The sequence below is a fragment of the Trachemys scripta genome, chromosome 15 (assembly GCF_013100865.1).
Source record: "Trachemys scripta elegans isolate TJP31775 chromosome 15, CAS_Tse_1.0, whole genome shotgun sequence".
Lineage (NCBI taxonomy): Eukaryota > Metazoa > Chordata > Testudines > Emydidae > Trachemys > Trachemys scripta.
This window is the reverse complement of record NC_048312.1, coordinates 7,659,914-7,685,297: the sequence shown is the minus strand read 5'-3', so window position 1 is coordinate 7,685,297 and position 25,384 is coordinate 7,659,914. Positions and strand designations below refer to the sequence as shown.

General features: G+C 40.1%; 1 protein-coding gene across 2 annotated transcripts in view; it reads left to right on the top strand.

Moving 5' to 3' along the window:
- VPS37B (VPS37B subunit of ESCRT-I) overlaps nt 1-24,677 on the top strand; it is a 27,013-nt gene extending 2,336 nt beyond the window's left edge. Inside the window, exons 2-5 of one of the 2 annotated variants that reach the window (XM_034790932.1) lie at nt 8,670-8,761; nt 16,107-16,278; nt 18,312-18,394; nt 19,922-24,677. In XM_034790932.1, the coding sequence (XP_034646823.1) occupies nt 16,134-16,278; nt 18,312-18,394; nt 19,922-20,425 (732 nt within the window). In that variant the 5' untranslated portion in view covers nt 8,670-8,761; nt 16,107-16,133 and the 3' untranslated portion in view covers nt 20,426-24,677. The remainder of the gene's footprint in view (nt 1-8,669; nt 8,762-16,106; nt 16,279-18,311; nt 18,395-19,921) is intronic. The other variant, XM_034790931.1, reaches the window with a different exon arrangement.
- Nucleotides 24,678-25,384: the final 707 nt, after the last annotated feature.

The window sequence follows — 25,384 nt, the reverse complement described above, 5'->3', positions numbered from 1 at the left end:
TTGGCAGCACTCATTAGTAAGAAGAACAGGAGTACTTGTGGCACCTTAGAGACTAACAAATTTATTAGAGCATAAGCTTTCGTGGACTACAGCCCACTTCTTCGGATGCATATGAAGAAGTGGGCTGTAGTCTATGAAAGCTTATGCTCTAATAAATTTGTTAGTCTCTAAGGTGCCACAAGTACTCCTGTTCTTCTTACTAATGAGTGCTGCCAAATGTCCCTTCTCTATTCTCAGCACAGTCCTAAAAATGGTGAAATCACAAATTTTAATAACTTGGATTTAACTGTGTGCCAGCTTATCACATTGTTTTGCTTAAAGTTTTCTAACGTTCTGGTGAAATTTGTCTTCCTTCAGTTATTTACTTAAACTTTTTTGAGTATCATTGGGTTTGCAATACAAGGTCCTGATCCAGCAATATTGTGCACATGGGTAGACCCCTGTACCCATGAGGAGACCAGGTGTCTTTAGTGGGGCTCCATACAGGCTTGGGGATCCATTCATATACATCATGCTGCTGGGTTAAGCCCCAAGTCCCTAAAAGGAATAACTTAATTGAGCATGCTCATAAGTCATGCTTCCAGGGACATTTTGTTGAGGTCATTTATATTTTTTTCACTGGGAACATTTACTGGAAGTAAGTATCAGAGGGTTAGCCGTGTTAGTCTGAATCTGTAAAAAGCAACAGAGGGTCCTGTGGCACCTTTAAGACTAACAGAAGTATTTGGAGCATAAGCTTTCGTAGGTAAGAACCTCACTTCTTCAGATGCAAATTTCCAGAGGCAGGTATAAATCAGATTTATACCTGCCTCTGGAAATTTCCATTACTTGCTTATGCCCCCAATACTTCTGTTAGTCTTAAAGGTGCCACAGGACCCTCTGTTGCTTTTTACTGGAGCTAATTACTCCACAATTGACAAATCCTTTGTTGTCCTTATCGTAAGAAGAACCCAGCTCATCATAGAACAATATTCTGCTCACAACAAGGAGAAAGATTTGGGAAACCATTTGAATTTTTTCTGAAAGCTAAAATTAACCAGCCTCTATATTAAAGGGAATGTATTTCTAAGGTGCATGTTGGAGGGATTTGTATATATTGTCACATGTATGTACATGACAACTCCATGAAAATGTCCTTAATGGCATAGCCCCAAGGTATGTGTGAGAATGTGCCACTGAAGAGTTTAAGCTACTTTCTCCCTTTGGCTGTGTCTATACTGTCACTTTCAGTGCTAAAACTAGTCGTTCAGGAGTGTGGAAACCCCCCCCCCCCCCCCCCCCCACCCCCCGAGCGACAAAAGTTTTAGCGCTGAAAAGCGCCAGTATAGACCCCGCTTTATTGCTGAATGCCACACTCCCACTGATAAAGCTACCACTGCTCGGTCGCGGTGGTTATTTTTTTATTGCTGGGAGAGCTCTCCCCCGGCGATAAAACGTGACTACACTACCCACGTCACAGCACTGCCACAGCCGTGCTGTAACGTGGGCAGTGTAGACATACCTTTGTAAGGTTATGTTTTTGAAGCCTGTAGGCTTTTAACACTTGAACAGAGAACATCTTATCTGTTAAATTGGATTCCTTCCTCATTTTTCTAACTGGGCTCCTAATCTATTAAAGTTCTTTTGAATTTTATAAGCCTTTGGGTTTAATCTTTTAGTACATAAGTAATCTACAATATTAATCTTCATGGCATAACAGTACTGTGTTTACATAAATCAGAGACTCTCAATGTGACAGATTTTGAACTGAGTTGAGCAGCTAGTGGCAGTAATGTGTGTGATCTGAGTAATAGAAGATCCAGGAACCTTCTCAGATTCCTTGTGAATATGGATTTTTCCCTTAGTACATGTGTTGGAACTATACATTAGTAACAGTGAACCATCATGATATTGAACTCTGCAGTTCTTTAAAATGTTACAAAGTACAACTGGCAAAAGCATACACTGTCTATGAATTTAAATATGTAAAATCAAGAAGCCAAAAATGTAATTTCCCCATGACTTCAAAGTACAGTAGTAAGCACAGGAAAGTTTTCAAGTATAGTCTTTTTCTCAAAAGCTGCTTGGGAAGACCTGGCGATAAAACTCAAGCTTAAACCAAGTAAATAGATGCCCAGATTTCTTGGATCCCTAATCCTGTTTTAAAACCATATTGTGTATGTGGTTATGTATTGTTTGGCTAACATGAAACTTAGGAAAAAATAATCTGTAGTTGTAAGCATATTTGATTACTAAGTTTCTAACTAAGTGTCAAGTTAATAAATTGCCTGCATCTAACAAGCACAAATTACTGTTATTTGTGCTTTCTTCCTAATGTAAAAATGTTTGTTATGCCATATTTGCTGCCCTATATATTGTCATCTTTAATGTAATTATAGTTACCACAAGAAAATAAATAATTTAAACTTTAATAAAGGCCTTATTTTGAAAGGTGAATTACATGTTATAAATAGGGCTGTCAAGCAATTAAAAAATTAATTGCAATTAATCGTGTGTTAATTGCACTGTTAAACAATAATAGAATACCATTATTTAAATATTTTGGATGTTTTCTACATTTTCAAATATACTTATTTCAATTACAACACAGAATACAAAGGGTACAGTGTTCACTTTCTATTTATTTTTTATTACAAATATTTGCACTGGCACCTCCTTCGTCTCGCCGGACCAAGAACTTCCCTCTCTGGCGATGGCGGGCCTGGGGTAAATCAGCCCCATCCTACTCTGGGCAGTGTTTGTCTCCCCCCCCCCCTTCTGTGCTCCTTTGATTGTATTTCCTGGGTAGGCCTACGGGGTGATCCTCCACCAAACAAAAGGAGAATAATATATGGCGATAGATATATCTCATAGAACTCGAAGGGACCCTGAAAGGTCATCAAGTCCAGCCCCCTGCCTTCACTAGCAGGACCAAGTACTGATTTTGACCCTGATCCTAAGTGGCCCCCTCATGGTTTGAGCTCACAACCGTGGTTTAGCAGGCCAATGCTCAAACCACTGAGCTATCCCTCTCCCCATAGACATAAAAACAAAGGATGATACCTTCCTCTGCCTCCTCAATGGGGCTGGGTGTTGCCCTATAGCCTGCCCTGGGGTGTCAGTCCTGCCCTGAGCAGGCACTCAGGTTTGTCTGCTTCCCCTATGGGGAGGAGCACAGCCTCCCCCCTGGAGAAGCTTACTTCCCTGTTGCCACTAGCCTGGTAGCAGCTTGTCTCTCGCTCCCTTCTGGTTTTAAAAGGTCTCAGGCAGCCCTTAACTGGATCCAGGTGTTCCTAATTGATCTGAGGTAACCCCTTCTCAGCTTATAGGGAAGAGGGCCTTTATAGGGCTAACATATCTGCCTTCCCACACTCTCTTGCAGTCGTCTGGCCTGACTTTGTCACAACTGTAAAAAAACAAGAGAGAGTATTTTTCAATTCACCTAATACAAGTACAGTAGTGCAAGCTCTTTATCATTAAAGTTGAACTTACAAATGTAGAATCGTACAAAAAAACTGCATTCAAAAATAAAATAATGTAAAATTTTAGAGCCTGCAAGTCCACTCAGTCCTACTTCTTTTTCAGCCAATCACTCAGAGAAACAAGTTTGGTTATATTTGCAGGAGATAATGCTGCCTGCTTCTTCTTTACAATGTCACCTGAAAGTGAGAACAGGCATTCTCATGGCACTGTTGTAGACGGCGTCGCAAGATTAATTTTTTTAACTGCAATTAATTTTTTGAGTTAATCGCGTGAGTTAACTGTGATTAATTGACAGTCCAAGTGATAAATACATATTTTATAAACCATCCAATTTTATAGTGTACATATAACTCACCAACACTGATAGACTTTCTTATACAGGCTCTTATGTAAGAAGGCTGATCCCTTTCCTCCTCTGTTCTAGTTCTCTCCCTTACTGTTCCAGGATTGATCCATCCCTCCAAGTTTGTTGAGCATCACTCTGACGGTTGTACTTTTGTAGTGTTGCTGTACATTTTCTTCCTAATTTTAAAATATACATAGTATGTAAATACAACAGAGAGTCTGGTGGCACCTTAAAGACTAACAGATTTATTTGGGCATAAGCTTTCGTGAGTAAAAACCTCACTTCTTCGGATGCAGCAGTATGTAAATCTGTTCCAATTCTCATAACTATATAATGCTTCCCCCCCCCCTGAAATTCACAAGTTAATCTCCGAACAAACTCAGGCAAAGTGGATTAAAATGTCCACAAATACAATAACTGTTCAGCTTCTGTTAATCTATTTATCAGTTGCTAAGTAAAATAGTTTTCTATCTTTTGTTCTGGGTTTTGTTTATAGAACTGCTAACAGGCAGCTTATACGTTTTCTTATTCAGTTATAGTGTACTCCAAAATGCTGGTTGCATCACAGACAAATAAGATAGTGTACTTGCCCCAAAGACTTTGTAGTGCTCTTCACTGTACTATCACCAGTGGAAGCACTAGTGAAGACTGATAGCAGATATTTTTACCACTGTCGTCTAGATCATTGAAACACTGGCTAGGAGGGAAGACTGGCGTGCCTCTGCACTTATTTATAGTCTGCTTTACGGTGCTCATTGACATAGTATTTTCTTGCATATATTTTTACTCCTGCAACACTCCAATGAGATAGTTATCCCCAGTCTATACATAAGGAATGATGGGTTTACGTAATTTGCTCTTGGTCACCCAGGAAGTCAGTAACAGAGCCAGGAATTGAACCTAGGTCTCTTGAGTTCTAGTCCATTGACTTAACCAACAACACCATGCTTCCAGTTCATATTTTCAGGCTGCTGTTACTGCTCTTTCAGCAGAACTTGGGCCTTAGTATACCACAGGAGGCAGAAGATCAGATGGCCCCACTGTTTCTTCAACAACTAATCTTTGCACTTTTGAAGAGAGATGTATTAAAGTTTAAACTCAAATTGGTATATTTTGGGATAATTTCATATAATATAAATAAATCAGTACTAAATCTAAATAAGATGTCAAAAACAACTCAGAGAAAGTTTATGCTAAATATCCACAATAACCTGATGATTTAGTTCTATGGTATGGGTACTGTCATTTATTATCTATTTCTACAGTACCTAGCCCAAGAGGGTCCTGACCTGGTTGGCCCTCAGTGCAACTGCAGTGTAAATGTTAAATATTAAGAACTTGGACTGAATCAGCCAGACTCTGCTGTTGTAGGTTTTTGATCCATGCATCTCATCCCAGCCTATGTATTTGGGTGAGTGCTTGAATTCTGTGCTACTTGATAGAGTTCATACACTACCACTGAAACAAAATAAATAATTTTTGTAATGTATAGAAGCTGAGGGAGATGGCTTCAGTCTGCCTTTGCCAGAAGGCCCTAAAATCTAGTATATTCAAGATTTTGGAGCAAGGGTTTGGAGTGCACAAGAAGAGAGGAGTTGTAGCTTTAAATACAGTATGTGCAGAGTATAGTATCATTTGAGTCTGATGTTAAGGGAAAATGTCTCTTTCTATTAACTTAATCAACAAGTTGAATAAAAAAGCACTTCAGTAATGTATTTCAGTGTGTACACTTAAGTTAACATTTCCCCTCCACCTGACAATGAATATATGACAAAGGGTTTTTGTTTAGTATGAACTCAGAGGAACATATTCATTCGTTGCTTTCAGTAGATTATCTAAAGCTAGACTCTCTGGAACTCCACTTAGTAAATGTGAACATAGTGGGGGATACAAAATGAGGAGGAAAAACTATGAGGAAAGTCCTCATCTTTTAGGTTCAAATTTGAAAAGTGAGAGTAATAATGGCTAGTTTTGCACTGTGCTGCAGGTGCAGCATTTTAGAGCAAGTAAAACTATGATCATACCAGTTTCACTTTATGCCACAAGTCCTAAGTGTACTGAAACACTGGTATTCTGAAAAGACAGAGGGTGCAGAACTGGTAGTCAGTGCTGGTTCAATTGACTTCAGTTGATAAAAATAAAGGAAACCTGCCAAAGAACCAACATGTATCTTAGAAATGTGGACTACCAACTTGTTCATAAGTACGAACTTTGCTCTTGCTTTTCTGAAATACTCTTAGGTTGTGTTTATACCAGGGGTAGGCAACCTATGGCACATGTGCCGAAGGCGGCACGTGAGCTGATTTTCAGTGGCACTCATGCTGCCCAGGTCCTGGCCACCGGTCCGGGGGGCTCTGCATTTTAATTTAATTTTAAATGAAGCTTCTTAAACATTTAAAAAAAATTATTTACTTTATATACAACAATAGTTTAGTTACATATTATAGACTCATAGAAAGAGACGTTCTAAAAATGTTAATTCATTACTGACACGCGAAACCTTAAATTAGAGTGAATAAATGAAGACTCGGCGCACCACTTCTGAAAGGTTGCTGACCCCTGGTTTATACTAAAGAATTTTTGCAAAAATTTCCCACTGGTAATAAAATGCTAGCAGCAGCTAGAGCTTTGTCTATACTAGAGCTCCTACCAGTGATACCACCAAGTCTGGTGGTAGTAGAGTGGGAGTTACTTTGCTAAATGTCTCCAGTGTAGACAAAACCTTAGATGCAAGGAGGTTAAGTCTCTTGCAATGAAAATAATTTTCAAATAAGAAATTGTCACATTTGGGCAGTTTTCTTTCACACAGTTAAATCTACATACCTATTTGATAAGTATGTCTTGTTTTCTAACATGCTTACACAACACAATTCCTTATGTTTTATGTATAAACACTGCCTTTTAACCAAGTTTTAACCAAATTTTCAGACACTGAAATTCCTTGACCATTTAAACACTTACTGAAAGAATATTTTACTAATCAAATATTAAAAATTTGTAGTCCTCCTTTAAGGAAGACTTAGCACTGTCTTAACATAGCTTCTTATTTTGACAGTTTTCTTTTGTGTTTGTACAATAGTAGCAGAAGTAAAGAGAGGGCAAAACGTGGGAGTATTAGGGTATGTGGGGTTGGGAAGGGAAGCCTGAAATTAGTGTGTGAGAGAGTTAAATATAAGGCAGGTTAAGGGCTGCAGCTTGGAACATTTTTTTGTGAATTTATAATTCACTGAAAATAAGGATTTTGAATGGAAATGCTGACAGTGTATTTACTGTATTGCCTGCCAATGCAAGATTATAATTATGGTAGGATTTGCCAGACTTTGTGGCTAGCTGGGGTTAGTCTCATTCAGACCTTGCATTACAATAGGTATCTGGTTTGGAATTGTTCCCTTAGGAACACACATTCTAAAACTAAACTACACAGTAACTGACCATCATTGCACCACACAAATGAGTCTTGGAGAATCTCTTATGTAAACCAATGTTTTTAAGTGTTGAACAAGCTTCTTTGGCATGGCAGCAAAATCAGGGTTTTGCTCTTTTAAAAAATATATGCCTAGGTATGTGTGACCAGGGTTTCAATTTCTTGCCACATAGCCTTGTGCCTTTATAATTATATATATTTAGTTTCAGAATGACCCACTCAGCATTAAGCAATCCTTCTGTCATTAGGTTCCTCTTCTGATTAGCTCAGTATTGTTGCATTGAATGTTCAGTGGGATGTGGTGAAAGCTCAAGTAGTTACATTAGAAAGCAGAGTTTAGATCCCCCTCTCAAGTGGTACTGTCTTGTTGTCAATTCTGACCAGTGCTCTGCATCTGTGCTTCAAATTGCATGTTGAAATTTTTATCTAACTTTCATTAAGGTACTCTACCAATCCCACGGGCAATTCTGCAAATGTTTAATGAGCTGCTGGTTTGTTTCATTTGGATTTAACTGTTTGTCTGTACTTGGATTATGTACTTGAAAACTAATGTTTGTAGTTTGTGTCTTAATTTCCAGATTTGATCTCTTCTGAGCAAGTCTCAGAGGAAAGGCTCACATACAAGTAGCTGAAAGACGCATTCCTCCCTGCTGGCTGGAAAGGGATCTGAGGGAGATTGCTTGAGACAGTTTTTGGTTTAGATTTCATATCCTTTTGTACAGCATATTTAAAAGTCTAACTGTTACTTCAGTTTGCACTCCGTTTACATCATGGGAGGGCTTCCCTTAAACATCTCATTTCTTTCAGCTGAAGGTCTTCAGTTGGCTTTGGTGATCTTCCTTTAGCTGACCCTTCTTTGCTGTACTGTCCTGATGTCTAACACAGTATAAAACAGCCCCACAGTTGATCTAGGAAATGTATTTGGGATTGTTATTCACTTTAAAATAATGGGATCATTTAATTTGTCTAATAGTTTAAGTAGACAGGCCTAAAGAAGTTACAAATTTTTACATGAGATGTGTTTTGCTTCCAGTAGACTTATAGACACACAAGACAGTTTATATATCTTTTTTTGCAATAACTACAGAAATTGGAGCTATATTTTACATGGATACAAACATTTTCATAACATGATTTAATGTAGACATAGTCATGTTTAACGTATAATACCATGAGAAGACTTATTCAAGTTGTATTAAAAATGAATGTTGGTAATTTGCCTCTTGACTGGTCAAAGATGAAGAATGTCAGCGGGACTGCTCTATTAGCTGGGAGTTCTGCTTTTCCACATGCTCAGAGAACATCCAGGCAGGAAAATAATCCAGTGTTCGGATTTGTAGCATTTGTATCTCCATTTTAAACCCACCTAGAATGCATTCTGGTTCAGGCTGTTATTCTCCTCCTTTCTTTTCTCTCTCTGCCTGCAAACACCTCCAGTTCACACCTGTGACATCCACGGAGGTGAAAAGAGAAGTTGAGGTTTCTCAAGATGATACGTCCACCTGAAAAACCAGGCGGAAGATACTTAGGTGATCTTTTTTCATATATCATGGAAGGTAATCTTTGAGATCCTCAAAGGTTTCAGTTACTTTGTCTTTCTCTTCACTGGAGAAACTTTTAGATTTACTAAGGCTTGGTTTATACTTAAGTTTTGCTGGCTTACCTATGTCAGAAAAAAAGCCTATGTGGGAAAAATCACACCGCTAACCCATTTAGATATACCCCAAAAGCTCTAGTCTGGGCATAGTACAGCTTATTTTGTTTGAGGAACTGGTATAAGCTGTAGCAGCAATAACTGTGTCTCCATCTAGGAGGCTTTTCTAGTACAGCGACACTGGCAGACCATTTCTGGTGTAGACAAAGCTTAATTGTGGAGACTAATTGGAAGAAAACGAGTGTTCTGTTAGTTTAGAACATTCACAGCTTATTTTGCAGGCCTGATTTTTTATAATGCTGAACAATGCAGTTCTTGAATCTATTTCTTCTGAATTAAATAAAATAACCGTAAATAACAAATTGCAATATGTTGATCAAAATAGTGTTTTTAATCTTAATTGTAAAATTGTTTAACTTAGTTTACATTCTTTGGAGGTGGACAAAATTGAGGTTGCACTTCATTCAGCTAACCATTTTCATGAAAACTGAGACATTATCAAACGTTATGAAACATTAAGGAAAGTAAAGATTACTTAAGCAGTAGTGTTTGATATGATGGTAAACACCAATCATGTTTACCTTCTGTAGGAAAATTTGGTCTTGTTAGAGATGTAATGTAAAACGGGCTGAGTCACTGAGTTCATCATGTTCTATTTTCGATGCACCTTAAACTGTGACACACTTGAAAAGCTGTGTTTAACAGATTGTTCTTATAACTTATATGCTTTAAAAATAAAGTTTAGTTTTTTATCATCTATTTAAATAAATATCTTCTGCCGGTAAGTTACTGAAATAAATAAAATAGTTTGCTTTGCAAAGTTGTCATTCTTCAAAGGGTCATAGACAAAGCCTGCTTTTGTGGCAGAACATCACAACTTAGCTATTTTGTGCATGGTACAATTTGAGGCTGATTCTGATAAGTTTGTGCAATTTGCAGGCAGCCTGTTATGCTAATACATTCCCTCGATGTTTACATTTAGCTTCACACCACGTTTGTGGGATAATCGGGTATTATCCATGATTTACAGGTGGAGAAAGATGAACAATCTGAGACATGGGAGTTAGGTGAATTGCCCAAGGCCGCTCAGGGTACATCTACACAGCCAGTGGCAGCCCACAGCATCAAGCCTCCAAGCCCAGGTCGACTAACTCAAGCTCTTGGGGCTCATGCTATGGCTCTAAAAACTGTACTTTTAACTTGCAGCTTAGGCTCTGAAGCCCAGCCCTCTCCCTGGACTTCAGAGCTCAAGGCCGAGCCACAATGTCTACACAGCTGTTTTTAGTACTGTAGTGTGAGCCCTGGAAGCCTGAGTCTGTCGACCTGGGCTCGGGGACTTATTGCCATGTGCTGTGTAGACATATCCTAAGTGAATCAGTGCCAAAGCCAGGATTAGAACTTGGGGCCCTCCAGCTCTGTCTCCTGACTTCTTCCTTCAGACCATGCTTCCTCCCAGCAATGATAATTTAAATGTGTTCTCCAAGGTAACATAAAGGCTATCATAGGGTTGGGCATTTGACCTGTCCAAAAATTATTGGTCAAATATTTTAAAGCACTAATTTATTAGAACAGTAACAAAAAAGAGTAAGACTTCGTTCTCCACTAGGCTTAGCCTTAGATATTTGTGCCTAATCAAACCAAGTTACGTAGCGCGTTGTTTTAACTAAAAAATATGAAGCACAATGAAATGAAGTTCTAAAAAAGGAAACAGTGACAGCATGATGCAATCAGAAATGGAGTCCGCCACCTACATCAGAGTGCTGCTGTTGGAATATTTGACTGGTCAGTTGACTGAATTGCCAAATCTACTATTACTTAAATTGGCTCGTGTGTCAGCTGTTGGGAATGGGGCAGGTTTTGAAATGGGGAATATTCCTTCATTACACAACAGAGGTAGGGCAGCCTGTGAGGCTCAGATAATGAAATCATAGAATCTAGAGCTAGAAAAGACCTGTTAGGTTATCCAGTCTGTCATCTGCATGCCAAAACCAGTTTGTTTCCTTTTGTACATTTATTATAGTTTTGTCTAGTGTTAAACATGCCAAAGATGGAGCCTCTACTCCTTGAAAACAACAAGGAGTCTGGTGGCACCTTAAAGTCTAACAGATTTATTTGGGCATAAACAAAATGCCCAAATAAATCGGTTAGCCTTTAAGGTGCCACCGGACTCCTTGTTGTTTTTGTGGATACAGACTAACACAGCTACCTCCTTTTGGTCCCTGTATATACAATGTGCTGTGTTCTCCTCCATCTCCTGTTTCTTTAGCAGATATCTAAGCTGTTAAGAGTTGTGCTGATGGTTTTTGTGTTGATAGGAAGCTGATGAGGTTGTATAAATTAGGTTGTTAACTAAGAACAGACATGTTTTTTTCAGTTCCATTCAAAATCCAGGGAAGGGCAAAGAGGGTGGAATGATGTTGAGCAAATTGAATCTGGCAAAATTGGTGAAGGGGGGGGAGGGGAGGAGAGAGAGAGAACTTATTTTCACGCTTTTAAGAATGACAAACCATTGCAGGAGGGTTTTTTTCAGTGCTTTAGGTGACGAGATGAGGACGAACAAATGGGAGCAACCATGAAATATTAGACAGTCTTTAGCATTGGATTTGGGTAGAAGTGTTTTTTTTCCCTTCAAGGAATGGAGTGAATATGTGGTTGGGACTTGCTGCCCTTTATTCTGGGGAAAATCCTCTGAAAGTAAAACAAAATAGCAAATTCAGTTTGTCCTAAATTGAAAGAAATAACTTCAGTTTGACTTACTGGTGTGCTGAGTGGGTGAGATGGGTCAGGTAGAGGAGTACAAAAAACAAGGGCAAGATATAGCGCTTACTATACCTCAAGTACTAAGGATGATATGCATTTTAAATACAGCATTAGGCTGTGTTTGAAGTTGGCAGATTACATTACATACAATCCAGAGCCTTTCAAAAGAAAACAATTACTTCTGAAGACATTGTTGACACTGTCCTTAGTGCTTTGAAAATAAACATTCTTTTTATTTTGATGCAGTCTGAGCACAGGACTGGAAGCTAGGAACACTTGGCTTCTGATCCTAGCTCCCTCTGTGGCATGGAACAGGTCACTTGAACTCCCAGCTTTCCTGTCTCAGAAATAGGGAATTTCATACATACATGCCAACTTCAGAGATGTTTCTGAGGATTCATTAACGTATAGACAATGCTTTGAAGATAGAAAGTGGTGTATAAATGCAAAGTATTGTGAGCCAGATTCTTCCATCCTTTCTAATGTTTAGTAGTATTGTACTCCACAAGCATCCTTACTGAATTAAATGGGTTTCATCTTAATTAAGGTAGTACTATCAGTGAATAATATTGGTATAATCTGTTTTTGTATGATAAAAGGTGGTTTTGGTCTTGGTGCTGGGCATCATGTGTTCTTAGTAGTCATTGGCATTCTGTACTGGAAGGAATCCTTTGGCCCGACTGTTAAAAGTATCTGTCTATCTCTGTATAACATGACTGCACAAAATATTACATGTAGGTGTGTCTACAGCACTTTACAAAATATAGGCATTGTATCTGTTGGCCTTGAAAGATTTAGTCCCTTTACCAATGCAATTTAATCAATAATACCAAGTTTTAGTCTGCATGCACACTGGCATGTTGGAGAACTATATGTTAAACTAGGAAATGGGCAGACATTGGCACAGTCTATACAAAAGGCTGATGAGAGGAAGGAAGCAGCAGCTAAAATAACAGGTGGACAAGGCGGAAATATCAAGGAGTAAAACTGATAACACGGGGAGGATTAGGGAGAGAACAATAAACAAAGTTAAGTGGAAAAACTTGCATAATTTAAAAAAAAAAAAAACAACCCAAACAATCCAGTAATAAGGTTGCTTTGGGGACAGAGACTTCTGGTTGAGTTTAATTCAAGGAAAAGGAGAAGGGAAACCAGAAGTCATGTATGCAGAGAGATTTTTCAGCAGTTTCAACTTAACCAAACATTTTAGGAACACAGATGCTAAAGGGAGCTAATATATTTACGTAACAGAAGTGGAAGTTGTAATTTTATTATTAATTCTATCTTTATTGGGTAAGCAAAGTGAGATTTAATGCTCAGCTTGATGATCTGTGTGTTGCAACTGATCAATTCCAGAATTTCAGGGAGTGGTCCAGGCATCAGTGGCCAGAACCCTATTGATTTGGGGGAAAGGGGAAAAGGAAGGACACTTGTAGCCCCCGGCATCTGGTTAACAAAGCCAGCCACTTCAACCACCTCTATAGTTGTCCATGGATCGAGGAATCTCTTAATGGCAGCCATTAACATGTTCCAGCATAGTAATACCCCCATCTTAGCTCTGCCTGTTCTCCCAATATAGTTTTAAACTGACACCCTGAAAGAAAGGAAAAATATGGGGGGATGGGGGACACAGAGCTCCTGATACAGAGGAGAGTGAGGCCCTGGCATGGGGGTGAGGGGAAGGGGGAATGGGAACGGGAACACATAGAGCCCTTGGCATGGATGAAAGGGTGTATGCAAAACCCCTAGTGGGGAGAGATAAGACAATAGTTTGGAGGAAGGTAGACATGGGGAACACAGAGCCCCTAGCATGTGGCAGAAGAATGAATAGGAGCCAAGGAGTTGAGGGACTGAGCTTCTGGCAAGGTGAGGGAATGTAGAATGGGGAGAGACAGAGCCTCTGTGATCTGGTGGAGTGACTGAGGGGAGACAGAGTCCCTGACATGGGGAGGGGACAGCTGGGGCACACAGATCCCTTGGTATGAGGGAGTGGGACTGAAGGCTGCAGGGAGTCTGAAACAGAAGGGATAGGAGAGTGGCACACAGGTCACTTGTCGGGTGGGGAGAATGGAGAGCTGCAAGGAGCTCCTGGTGTTTGCAGTGCACTCACACTTAGCCCTTAGAAGTAACAAAGTGTGCAACTCTATAGTATAAAGCTGATTGGAGATTTTTGAGGGAGGAATTCATTGAATTTAAACAGGGAGCACATTGGTAGTGTGACAGGTTTCAGAGTAACAGCCGTGTTAGTCTATTGGTAGTGTAATGAATGCTCAAGCTGATTCTCCAGTCAACAAAGTGCAGTGTGGTGAATCTGCTACTGCTCTTCTCCTTATGCTGTGGAGTGGCTAGGTCACAGTTCTGTGGCAGTTGGAGGAGGGGTCACAGAGGCAGGCCCTAGGAGGAGCATAATGCTGAAAGCTGTTGGGGAGCGGTCTAGGGACCTGCGGCTGATAGTCTTAGCCCTGAATTGCCTACAGTGTTTGCATGAGGCATGATGCACCTTGTGGCATGCTACCAGGGATTATTTCACAAGGGACACTGGTGTACCACTGCACTCCCAAATTTACCATGGAAGCAAAATCTTCCTATCAAAAGGCACAAGAGGATGAAGAAATAAATAAAATTTCTTGTGAGAATAAATAGTGCAGGATGGTAGACACTGTGTTAGTCCAGCAGGCAAAGAACACAAACTACTGAAAGTTGTAGAGATCTTTCATTGGATTAAATAATAAAGGCAAGCGCCAGAGAATCAGTCCCCCTGGCAGGCCATGGGAAAAGAGTACCATGGTGTTGATTCAGACTGAACTGAAATAAAATCTCTTACATTTTTCCCCTTTGATGTCTAAATCTTGTTTTGAAGTCTAAATTGAAATCCTGCCAAGGCAGCCTTTCCCACAATGCTCTGCTTTCCCAAAGTCTTATGAAGACTTTCTTGAAAAATTACTGGTTTTGGACAAACTTGGAATATCTCCTACAGTGATCTTTGTTTCATGCTTTTTGAGAACTGGCCATTCATTCTTGGAGAACAGCGTCATTCAAACTAGGATGTGTCAATTGGAGGGATTAAACAGAAAAAAAAAAAAAAAAAAAAACTTTTGCCTATAACCCAGGATTGCTTTATTAACACTATTTGGAACAATCTGTAGGAGAGGGAACCATAAAGGAAGCAATTCTTGATTTTTGCTTTTCAGTAATAGAGGAAGGATGGTATATTTTGCACTCAGTTTACATCTTTTATTCTAGGATCTCAATACATTTTACAAAAAAGCCTTGCCTTACCCTTCAGCAATCACCATTTTAAAGAGGGAGAAATTTATGCACATAGATTAAATTACTTGTAAGAGGACACACAGTGAGTCAATGTAGCCTGGAATAGAACATAAAACTCTGGACTCAAAATCTTATGACTTGACCAGTAGACCAGACATCTTTCACATAGATTTAGAATTGGGATTAGAATAAATTCTTCAAATGACAAAATGCGCATACTCTCCCACATCCTTGCAGATATTTTCTGAATAAACTCCCCAAAAGCTCTGTCTACAGTGTGAGAAGAATGGGCTAGCCACAGCCATATTCAAAACATCAAGCCTGGCTCTGTCAGGAATGTAGCGAGAGCTAGAACTATTCCAGTTTCTACTTTGGTCAGTGATTTAAGAATTTAAATTAAAAAAAACCTGTACTTGCAAAAACCCACCAATATCAGTGATTCCTCCTCCCCTCTGCAAAAAAGGAAAAAAAAAAAAAAAAAAAAAGATATGCAACTCCTATAGTTCTCTTCTCCAAAGCATGAGTGCCTCCCAAGTATTTAAAAATAAAAACTACTATATTCATCATCGTTTCCACTTTGTGCCAGACACAACAATTTCATAAGCTTTCTGCTTGTGTGAAGGAAATGAAAGCAAAATCAAAGAAATAAGTCTTTAATTTCATTCTGAAAGTGATTGATTCCACTCTTATTTCCTGTGGTAGAGATTTCCATAGGTGCAGTTCCTTTTAAGTTTGTTTCCAGCATTCATGAGCCTCTCCCACAATAGTCCTTTCTACTGTAGGCATTTCTAATATGCTCCTTGCCATATACATTTTACCTGTGTCTTCTAGAGCTGCTTTGTTGCTTTTTTAGCCTAAGGCTAAAGCACAGTTTTTGAAATGGATTTTCATAGTAGACTGGACAAAGCACAGAAGATATGGTAGGAAACAAATCTACAATGGTTGGAATAAGGGTTGTACAAGATGACCTAATAGATCTTTCCCATCTTTAGTTTTTTGGCTTACTATGGATCGTTCAAAAATATCAGCATCTGTTTTAGAATCTGATTCAGTGGTGATGAGGATGACTCAAGACAGTTTGGATTTTGCTGCTCAGTCAAATTTATAGAAGTCTTGTGTTGTCTGTATAGATATCAATATTTGTCTAATATATCATTGTCCATTATACCTTACATATCTTTCTTTTGCAGGCCCAAAATGTTCAGCTTAGCAAGGAAATGACTCTTGCCAGCAACCGTAGTCTGGCTGAGGGCAATCTTTTGTACCAACCAAAATTGGACTCTCTGAAAGCAAGTTTGAACCAAAAATATCAGGAGCTGCAAGTTCTTTTTGAAGCATATCAGATCAAGAAAACCAAGCTAGGTATAACATGTTCTTGTGGTTATATATCTCCTATTTTCCTGTACTTTTCTCTGTTATTCTAAAATATGGATAGATATACTCTCTTTTCTGATGCATGTCCCTAATTCTTAGCTGTGTGTATATAGAATATCTGTATGAGTAAAAGAACTGAAGTGTCAAAATAGTAATGTTTGGATTATAGATCATTCTCTATTATTTATTATTTGTACTACCATAGCACCAAGGAGCCCTAGTCATAGATCTGGACTTCATTGTGTTAGGCCAGGGGTGGCCAACCTGAGCCTGAGAAGGAGCCAGAATTTACCAGTGTACATTGCCAGAGAGCCACAGTAATACATCAGCAGTCCCCCATCTGCTCCCCCCACCGCTCCCAGCCCTGCCAATCAGCGCCTCCCCCTCCCTCCCTGCACTTCCCGATCAGCTGTTTCGTGATGTGCAGGAGGCTCTGGGGGGGAGTGGGGAGGATCGAGGGCACGGCAGGCTCAGGGGCGGGTGTGGGGCCTGTGGCAGAGCCAGGGGTTGAGCAGTTAGCACCCCTTGGCACATTGGAAAGCTGTTGCCTGTAGCTCCAGCCCCGGAGTCGGGGCCTATACAAGGAGCCGCATATTATCTTCTGAAGAGCCACATGCGGCTTCAGAGCCACAGGTTGGCCACCCCTGTGTTAAGCACTCTACAAGCACAGAACAAAAAAAAATCATCCTTGCCCCCAACGAGCTGACAGTCGATAGTAGATCTGGAAAATCCCACTGTTCTCATAGATTATTAATAAGGCTGTGAGTTTGTCCCCAAGGTCATGGCTGTGGGAGGGGCAGGGGGTTGGAGCACGGGATGGGGTGAGGCTGGCTCTGGGCGGCAGTTACCTGGGGGACTCCTTGGAAGCGGTGACATCGCCCTTGCTCAGCTGCTAGGTGGAGGCATGGCCAGGTAGCTCTGTTCACTGCCTCCATCTGCAGATACCGCCCCCGTAGTTCCCATTGGCTGCAGTTCCCGGCCAATGGGAGCTGCAAAGCCAGCACTCTGGGCGGAGGCAGTGCGCAGAGCTGCCTGGCCATACTCTGCCTAGCAGCTGAGTGGATGAAGGGGATGTCGCCGCTTCCTGGGAGTTCCCAAGGTAAGTGCCGTCCAGAGCCCGCCTCACCCCGTTCCGGTCCCCAATCCCCTGCCCCGTCCCACACCTAAACTCTGCTGCTGCTGGGGCGGAGGGGAGGCGCGGAGCCAGGTAGGGAGCCTGCTGGCCCTGCTAACCCCCCACTCCAGCAGCAGCGGGGGTCCTGCGTCGCGCGCTGCCGCCTGCCCCCCCAGCACCTAGGCTGCCCTCCCCCAGCACCTGAGGCCCCCCCCGACACCTCCCCTCCCCCCCCACAAGTTTTAGTCACAGGTATGTTTAGTCACAGGTATAGACAGGTCATGGGCCGTGAATTTTTGTTTACTGCTCGTGACCTGTCCGTGACTTTTACTAAAAATACCCGTGACTAAAATGTAGCCCTAAATATACATCTTCTGCCACCTAGTAAAAAGAACTAGAGACAAGTATGTATTATTGGAATACACATTCCTTTCTATGATTAAAAGAACATACATACCTAACTACTGTTGATCTTTTGTCTGCATATGATCAAATTTCAGTTGATGTTAATTAAAAAAAAAAAAACTCAAATTTTTCTTTCCTGAGATTGTCCAACCCAATGAAAATTCAGACCTAGACTGAATATAATCTTGCATTTAATACATTCTTGTTTCATACTTCAAGTTATGAAGTATTTTATCTTAACACATTTACCAACTCAAGTTCATTTGATTTTTTTCAGTTATAAGTTTACTGTAGTGAGTAATTTTTAAATGAAATTCTCAGAAAACATATTAAAATTTTCTACGTAGAATCCTCCTGTCTGGAGTAGTACAAAGAATAAATAATCATATAGTATGTTTGGCCTTTAAAAGAAGCCTTATCCTTACTGGATCTGTATAATTTCAGTCAGAAATTATTGCTTGTAACAGCTGCTCCATTAACTATTCTTTTCATATTATTACAGATAAACAATCCAGCAGTGCTTCCCTGGAGACACTATTAGCACTTCTTCAAACAGAGGGGGCTAAGATTGAAGAAGACACTGAGGTAATGGCAGTACATGTGTAGTGCAAATAAGAGATTCTGCTACTCATCTCAGTTACGCAAGGCTTTGAACATACACAGTTGTAACATACTATTAAATAAAGATATCATAGATCTAAGGGTTTTTCAAAGAATAGGGCCCAAACCATCACTTAAAACTTTTCCAAACAGCCAGTTGAGTTCAGTGGGAATTATTTTGTCTGAGTAAGGATTGCAAGCTTACTTTAAAGATTTTTAACATAAATACTATAATTTTTCTCTAGCTTGTATGTGGAAAGCATGCTTAGGCCATAAACACACAGCTACAGGCTCGGGGGTGTGTGTGAAAAATTCACATCCCTGAGTGCCATAGCTATGTCAATCTAATCCCTGATGTAGATGCAGATAGGGGAACAGAAAAATCCTTCTGTTGACCTAGCCACTCAGGGAGGCGGTGTTCCTACAGTGACTGGAAAACCCCTTCCATCACTATTGGCTGTCTGTGCTCCGGGGTTATGCTGGCATAGGTATGGTGCCTAGCTGAGCTGCTGTAGTCCCCATAGTGTAGATATGCCCTCAGGTTGTTTTCAACCCAATAGCATGTCTGTGTAGAACTCCTTCTAAATAAACATCCAGATGTAATGTTGTTTGCCAGGTGCATGTATTAATCTAACACACATGTCAGTCACTCTTGGAGTCTGGGTGAGATGAAAAACAGATGTGAGCCATTCTGTCTTGCTCAAACTGAAAATGTAATATCAGTAATGAGGATAGCGAGTGTGCAGTGTTCTGGGGGAGGAGGAAAGCCTCCTCAGCAGCAATGGAATATTCCATTATGATTCTTGCATCTAGTATCTGATCACCCCTCATTGTGCTCAGGTTTTTCAGGCATTGACATGGTTGGCTCTATTTGTGAATTGCCTGTGGGACATTAGCTTGTTTTCACTACACTGTTTAAGAGTAATAACCAAACCTGTTAAAACTGACTTGTAATCTCAAAAAGTCATGTTCAGGGCAAATTATAATTGGTTATATTGAAATGTATTGTTGCCTGTCTTGATTAAAGTAGCATTTACCAAAGCCTCACTTTGTCCAGGCAGTGAGAATGAGTAGACTAAAACCATGGCTTAATACTGATCTCTGACTCTCTACTGATGCTGGAACCAGTTCTTGGTTGCAGGGTTCTAGGTGGTTTCCTGGTCAGTATTGGCAATGGTGAATCATAAAATGAATGGTTTGGCCAGCCATCTGGAAAACTGTTGAATGTGATTCATTCATGTTTCCAGATGTCAGGGAAACATGAGCCCTGCTAACCAAGAGCCAGGTTTAAATGTTCTTGCTACCATGGCTTGGGCACAAAATGATAGCTGAATAGAGATGAACTCAAATACATCTGAGAAAAACATTGCTTGGAATTGTAAAGTATACCGTCTTCCACGTGCAAGCTGGAACAAATGACAGGAAAGGAGACACAATGCTGTTAGGATATAAGCTATTTCTGGTTCCTTCAGAACATATTACTTTCTAACAGGGTTATTCAATGTTTGACAGAATATGGCAGAAAAGTTTCTTGATGGTGAAGTGTCGCTGGATTCGTTCATTGATGAATACCAGAGCAAACGTAAACTGGCTCACTTGCGACGTGTAAAAATCGAGAAGCTCCAAGAGATGGTGCTGAAGGGACAGAGACTTCCACAGGTTCAGCAGCAGCCTCAGCCAAGAGCACCTGAGCCAACACCAGCACCCCAAACCTCCTACTCTTCAGATGCAAACACTCCTCCCTCAGTTATGCCCCGGCGAATACCACCCCCACCTCCTCCGTCAGTCCCAGCAGGACGCTTCCCCACTCCATTTACTGCAGCAATGGATTCAGGACCTACTCTTCCTTATCCAGGAGTTCCATACCCTCCCCTTCCCCCACGAGTGGGAGTTCAATCTGTAGGTCAAATGCCACAGCCAGGATACCCATCTCAGTTTGTATCACAGTACCCTCCAGCACTGCCCCAAAGACCACCACCTCGTCTTCCACCACATCCTGGCTTTATCCTACAATGAATACATCAGTGCGCCTAACTCATGTATTGGTGCTTAAATTTTAGTCCTTTCTCTCTCCCTCTCAGAGACTTAATATAGGCAATGGAAAACCTCTGTGCTTTGCCCAATGGAACACAAAGTTTGGGATGCAACACGGGGTTGTGAAATTACTCAGTAAATGTAATCATTTTCTTTTCTGTTTCTTAAAATCAGTGACTATGTAAACTATTTTTTGTAAGAAGGTGGTGGGGCCGAATTTTGTAAATCTGGCAAGTTGTGAAACAATGCAGTGGATTTGTTTGCATTGTAAGTATGCTCTCAATACTTCAGTGATGGTAAATGAGTTAAGGAAAATAGCATACTTGTCTGACGTGGTATTGTGTTCTCATTGCGGCTGGATTTTAAGCATGGTTAATTGTGAGCTATTTATATCTCAAAAGAATTTTCTGTGCTGTCAGTGCTGGTATTTGGGTGGTAACCATTGTATCTAAATGCTAAGCATAAAGCTGCAGTGGAAATGACCTGCATTCTTTGAAATAAACCCAAGCTCCACATTGGTGGCTGGGTACACTAACTTTGTTCTCAGAGCCTGCTAATCAGAAAATGTTCGGTAGCTTATTTTGAAAAACATTAATTCTTAAAATATTTTTAACTCCTAAATTTGTTGTTGCTTTGGGTTTTTCACAATAAAAATGCGCACCTTTCACTTCTGTACATTGTTACTTTCCTGAAAGTCCCGGTCTTTTGAAATAAGTAACCGAATATCTTTCTCTATTAGGTGATTGATCCTGGAAGCCATGTAAAGAAAACTATTTGTAGTGCCAGTTCATATTTTTGTAGAAACTTCACTGTCCACACCCTCTTGAACCTAGTCTCACCAGCCGCCTCCTGTTTTCCCCACTTTCCTGCCTTGCTATTAGGGTAGCTGCTTACTTTTTGCTTAATTTGTCCTTCTCATGTGATGGGTTTGAGAAGCAATTTTTTTTTACACAAGTGTAACTTTTGATGTTGTCTTGTGATTTCAGGAGCCCGAGTGCTAGGCCTAAATTTCTCTTAATCCAGCACTGGGCAGTCATTTCATTTGGTGCCCATTCAAAGTCCACAAACGCATATTCTCAACCTCTCTGCTCTGTCTCTTATTTAGAGGCACGCCTTGCCCCTAGACACCATCTTCTATCCTACAGTGTTTGAAATTCTTTTAAATCTGAAATGTACAATTAACCTTCCCTCCAATAGTCAAAACACTCTAGGATGGCTGTTTGCATCTTGCTTAATTTGTCCTCCCATTCCCATGCCATTTGGGGGCAGAAGGGGGATCTCTACACAAGTTTAGCTTTTGATGTCATTGTGTGACTCCTGGAACCAGGGCCCTAGGCACAAGCCCATGTCTTAATCAGCCCTGAGCAGCCATATTGTTTGATGACTAATCAAAATTCTGCAAACTCATATTCCCAGCCTCTCCCATCCTCAGTCAACCTTTGCCCTTCCACTAATTAGAACAATGACTTAAGAAACATAGTTCAGAATCTGCTGCATCTTGTATGTGGAGGCAGACTTTCTCAAACCACCATCTCCCACTGTCCAGGCGAGTGTTAGATTGCTTGGAAGGCTCCAGTGCCTTTTTTCTGATAAGGGTCAAAACATTATTTATTTGATTTTTCCCCCCCCTCACCCCCTGTTCTGTGTAAACCCTCTGACTCCCAATTAGTTATTTCCCCCTGAAGTTTGATAGGTGCTAATAATAAATAATCTCATAACAGGAAAGCCTTATATACATGGCTAACTCTCCCATTTGAAGATCAGAGACTGCAGATGGGTACCTGAACAGCTCCCCCTACATAAATCTGGAAAGGGGGGGAATTTTGTAAACCTAGCAAGTTGTGAAACAATGTGCAGTGGATTTGGTTGCATAAGTATGGTCTCTGTAATCTAGTGGCGGTACATGATTTTTTAAAGTGTCTTTTCTTGGTATTGTGTTCCCATTGAGGCTTCCTATATGCATGATTAATTGTGAACTGTAAGTCTTTCACTAAGAATGTTCTGTGCTACCAGTGCTAGGATCTGGATAGTAACCATTGAATCTGAATGCTGAGCATAAAGCTGCTGTAGAAATACTAAACCCAGGTCTAGAGCTACAAGCTTGATAGATGGGTACAAAAACTCTAAGTGGGCACTCAGATTAGATTTGCTAAAGCTTTGTAAAAATAACCAGGTAGATTTTATGCTTATCAATTGCCAACTTATTTTCTGGGTTACAAAATTCCTCAGAAACGATGGCAGGGATGAGATAAGTGTATTTTGAACTTTGCACTGCATTTTATGTACCTAACTCTTTTTCGAATGGTATAGCCCATTATTGGTATTACTGAGAAATAGTCCAAAATATTTTTATTACTTATTAAATTTGTCTGTTTTTAGTACCTTTAGTGATAACAGGACCATTCAGGGATACTTTGTTTAAAAAAAATACTGTATTGTGCAAACTAAATACAGATTAATTTGATGCAATTTACTGTCTGAAAACAATGCATTATCACATATGCGTGTGGCTGATGTGCCTTAGGATCACTACTTGTGATTGTAATATTCTTACTAGAATATTAGCATATCTTTCAAATCAATGGCCATTGCTTAACCCTTTGGATGTAGGGACACTTTCTTTTATGAAAGATTTTTCACCTAGTACTTTAGAATAAGGCAGTATCTACTATTTATATGCTTAATTGCTCTGAGTGGATGATTAGTTTGGTTTTTAGACACTGTCACAATGACTGACTGTTTCAGTTGTTATAACAGTCTCAAAACTGAACTCCAGATGTTCATGAAAAATGCTTGGCCATTAATGAGTATTGGTGTATGTGCAAACTGGTTTGTAGTTACTTATGTGCTTGCTGGATGGCAATGTTTGGGGGGTGGGGGAAGAAGAGAGCTTTGGGAAGCTTTTGGAGTCTTATTTTCAGAAACACAAATTATACCACACTAATCTGGCTGGGTAGGGTAAGAGATGCAGGGGCTATTTCACGCCTCCCACCCTCTGACACTGTTTCCAACTCATCTGTTATAGGTAAAGAGTAAATTGTGATATAGATAGGATGTTTAGAACCATATGAATCTGTACTGTATGTAATGAAAGTGTTGTTAAAATGCTATTGGCAAGTTGGATCCTATATAAGGGGATGGCTCCATTCTCTTGCCAAAATGTTCTTTAATATACAGTGTGGTTTGATTTGAAATGTGTGCTACAAATGGCAAATACTTCTAAAAAGAATCAGAGTTAAGGAAAGATTTTTATAACATAAAAGTGGACACTGAGCTCAAATGGCAAGGTGTAACATGGTTTTAGAATGCAGGTAGCATTTTAAATGCCCATTTTGGATGGTTTTTGCTTCTGCTAACCTTTTGTATGCAACTTTGTAAATGATGACTTTATTCACTTTACCTGTACTGGGTAGTTAGTGTTGAATAGTAATAATTTAAGACAAGTTTCGCTGCCCTGGAAAGCTAGCTCCGAGGGGACCAACCAATCAGTTGTTTAGAAAGGTTATACTGGCAACCCTGTGATACAATAGAGTCACTGTTTAGAGTAATGTTACATCATGTGACTCCAGGAGGCAGGATACTGAGCACAACCCTATGTCTTAATCCAGTCCTGGGTAGCTGTATCATTTGGTATCCAATTAAAGCACCAAACCTCATTTTCCCAATCCCTCCTGAACCTGCCCACTCTAAACTGGATCAATGATATAGAAGCAGAGTCCAAAATGTCTGTCTTGCTCTCTCTCTCTTGTCTGGGGTTTTCTGTGTTCCGTCCCTCATCTCCCAGTGTCCTGAAGCTTCTGTAATTTCTCTTTGGCTGGAATGATTCATGAGCTGTCTTCCTCTAACGGTGGTAATAGAACTTTTTAGAATAATAGAATATAGAAATAAAATATTTTTTTTCTCTATCCAAACCATGATTTTTCAATAGGCTGTTTTCCTCCTAAACTTGGTAGTTGCTAGCAATTACTAGGAAATCTTATCAGGAAATCCCTTGATCTAAAAATAGGACTTTTGGCTAACCCTCCCCCTAGAAGTTCAGAGGCAGCAGATTGGTCAAAGTTCTTGGCACCTGAACAGTTCCTTAGATAAGTCCGGAAAGCGCTAATAGAGGGGTAATTTTATAAGCCTAGCAAGTTGTGAAACAATGTGCAGTAGTTTTGTTTGCATAATAAGTGTGGTCTCTCTGTAATCTAGTGATGGTACATGATTTTTAATAAACTAGCATATTTGTCTGTCTTAGTATTATGTTCCCATTACAGCCTGATTTAAGCATGGTTAATTGTAAACCATTTGTCTCAAAATAATGTTCTATACCATCCGTTGGTATTTGATGTGTGGTAACTGTATTTGAATGGTAAGCATAAATCTGCAATGGAAGTGTGTATTGCTTGAAAAACTAACCCCAGGTCTAGGCCACAGTGTTGGTGGTTGTGTACAGTAAATTTGCTCTTAGAATCAGAGGAGCACAAACTCTAAACAGACATTCTTGCATTAGATTTTCTAAAGTTTTAGGAAAAGCAGCCAGGTAGATTTTACCCTTTCCAGGTGCCAACTTACAGAGGAGCTCTTAAGTTTCAGTTTCCTGCTACTTAACCTGGCTAGGAAGATAGATCTTGCACATCCTAGATACTAAACTTTTGAAGGTTGACAGTGTGTGGAGAAAGGCCTACACATTGCTCCTGTTTTCATGCAGAAAAACTTTACACTGAACATAGTTAAGACAATATAAATATGGAGAAATAAGACTACCAAGTCTACTGAGGCACCTGACCATAGGAAGAGCAGAAGAGAGACCTGGGGATACTCCCCAAAAATATTTGCCACTTTAAACGCAGTATTAAGCAGAAACTCTAGCACAAGTAAACTGATCACCAGCTATGGTTAAGAAGTCTTTCCCCTATAAAATTGTTCAGTTAGCTGCATCTTGGGGGTGCAAAGACT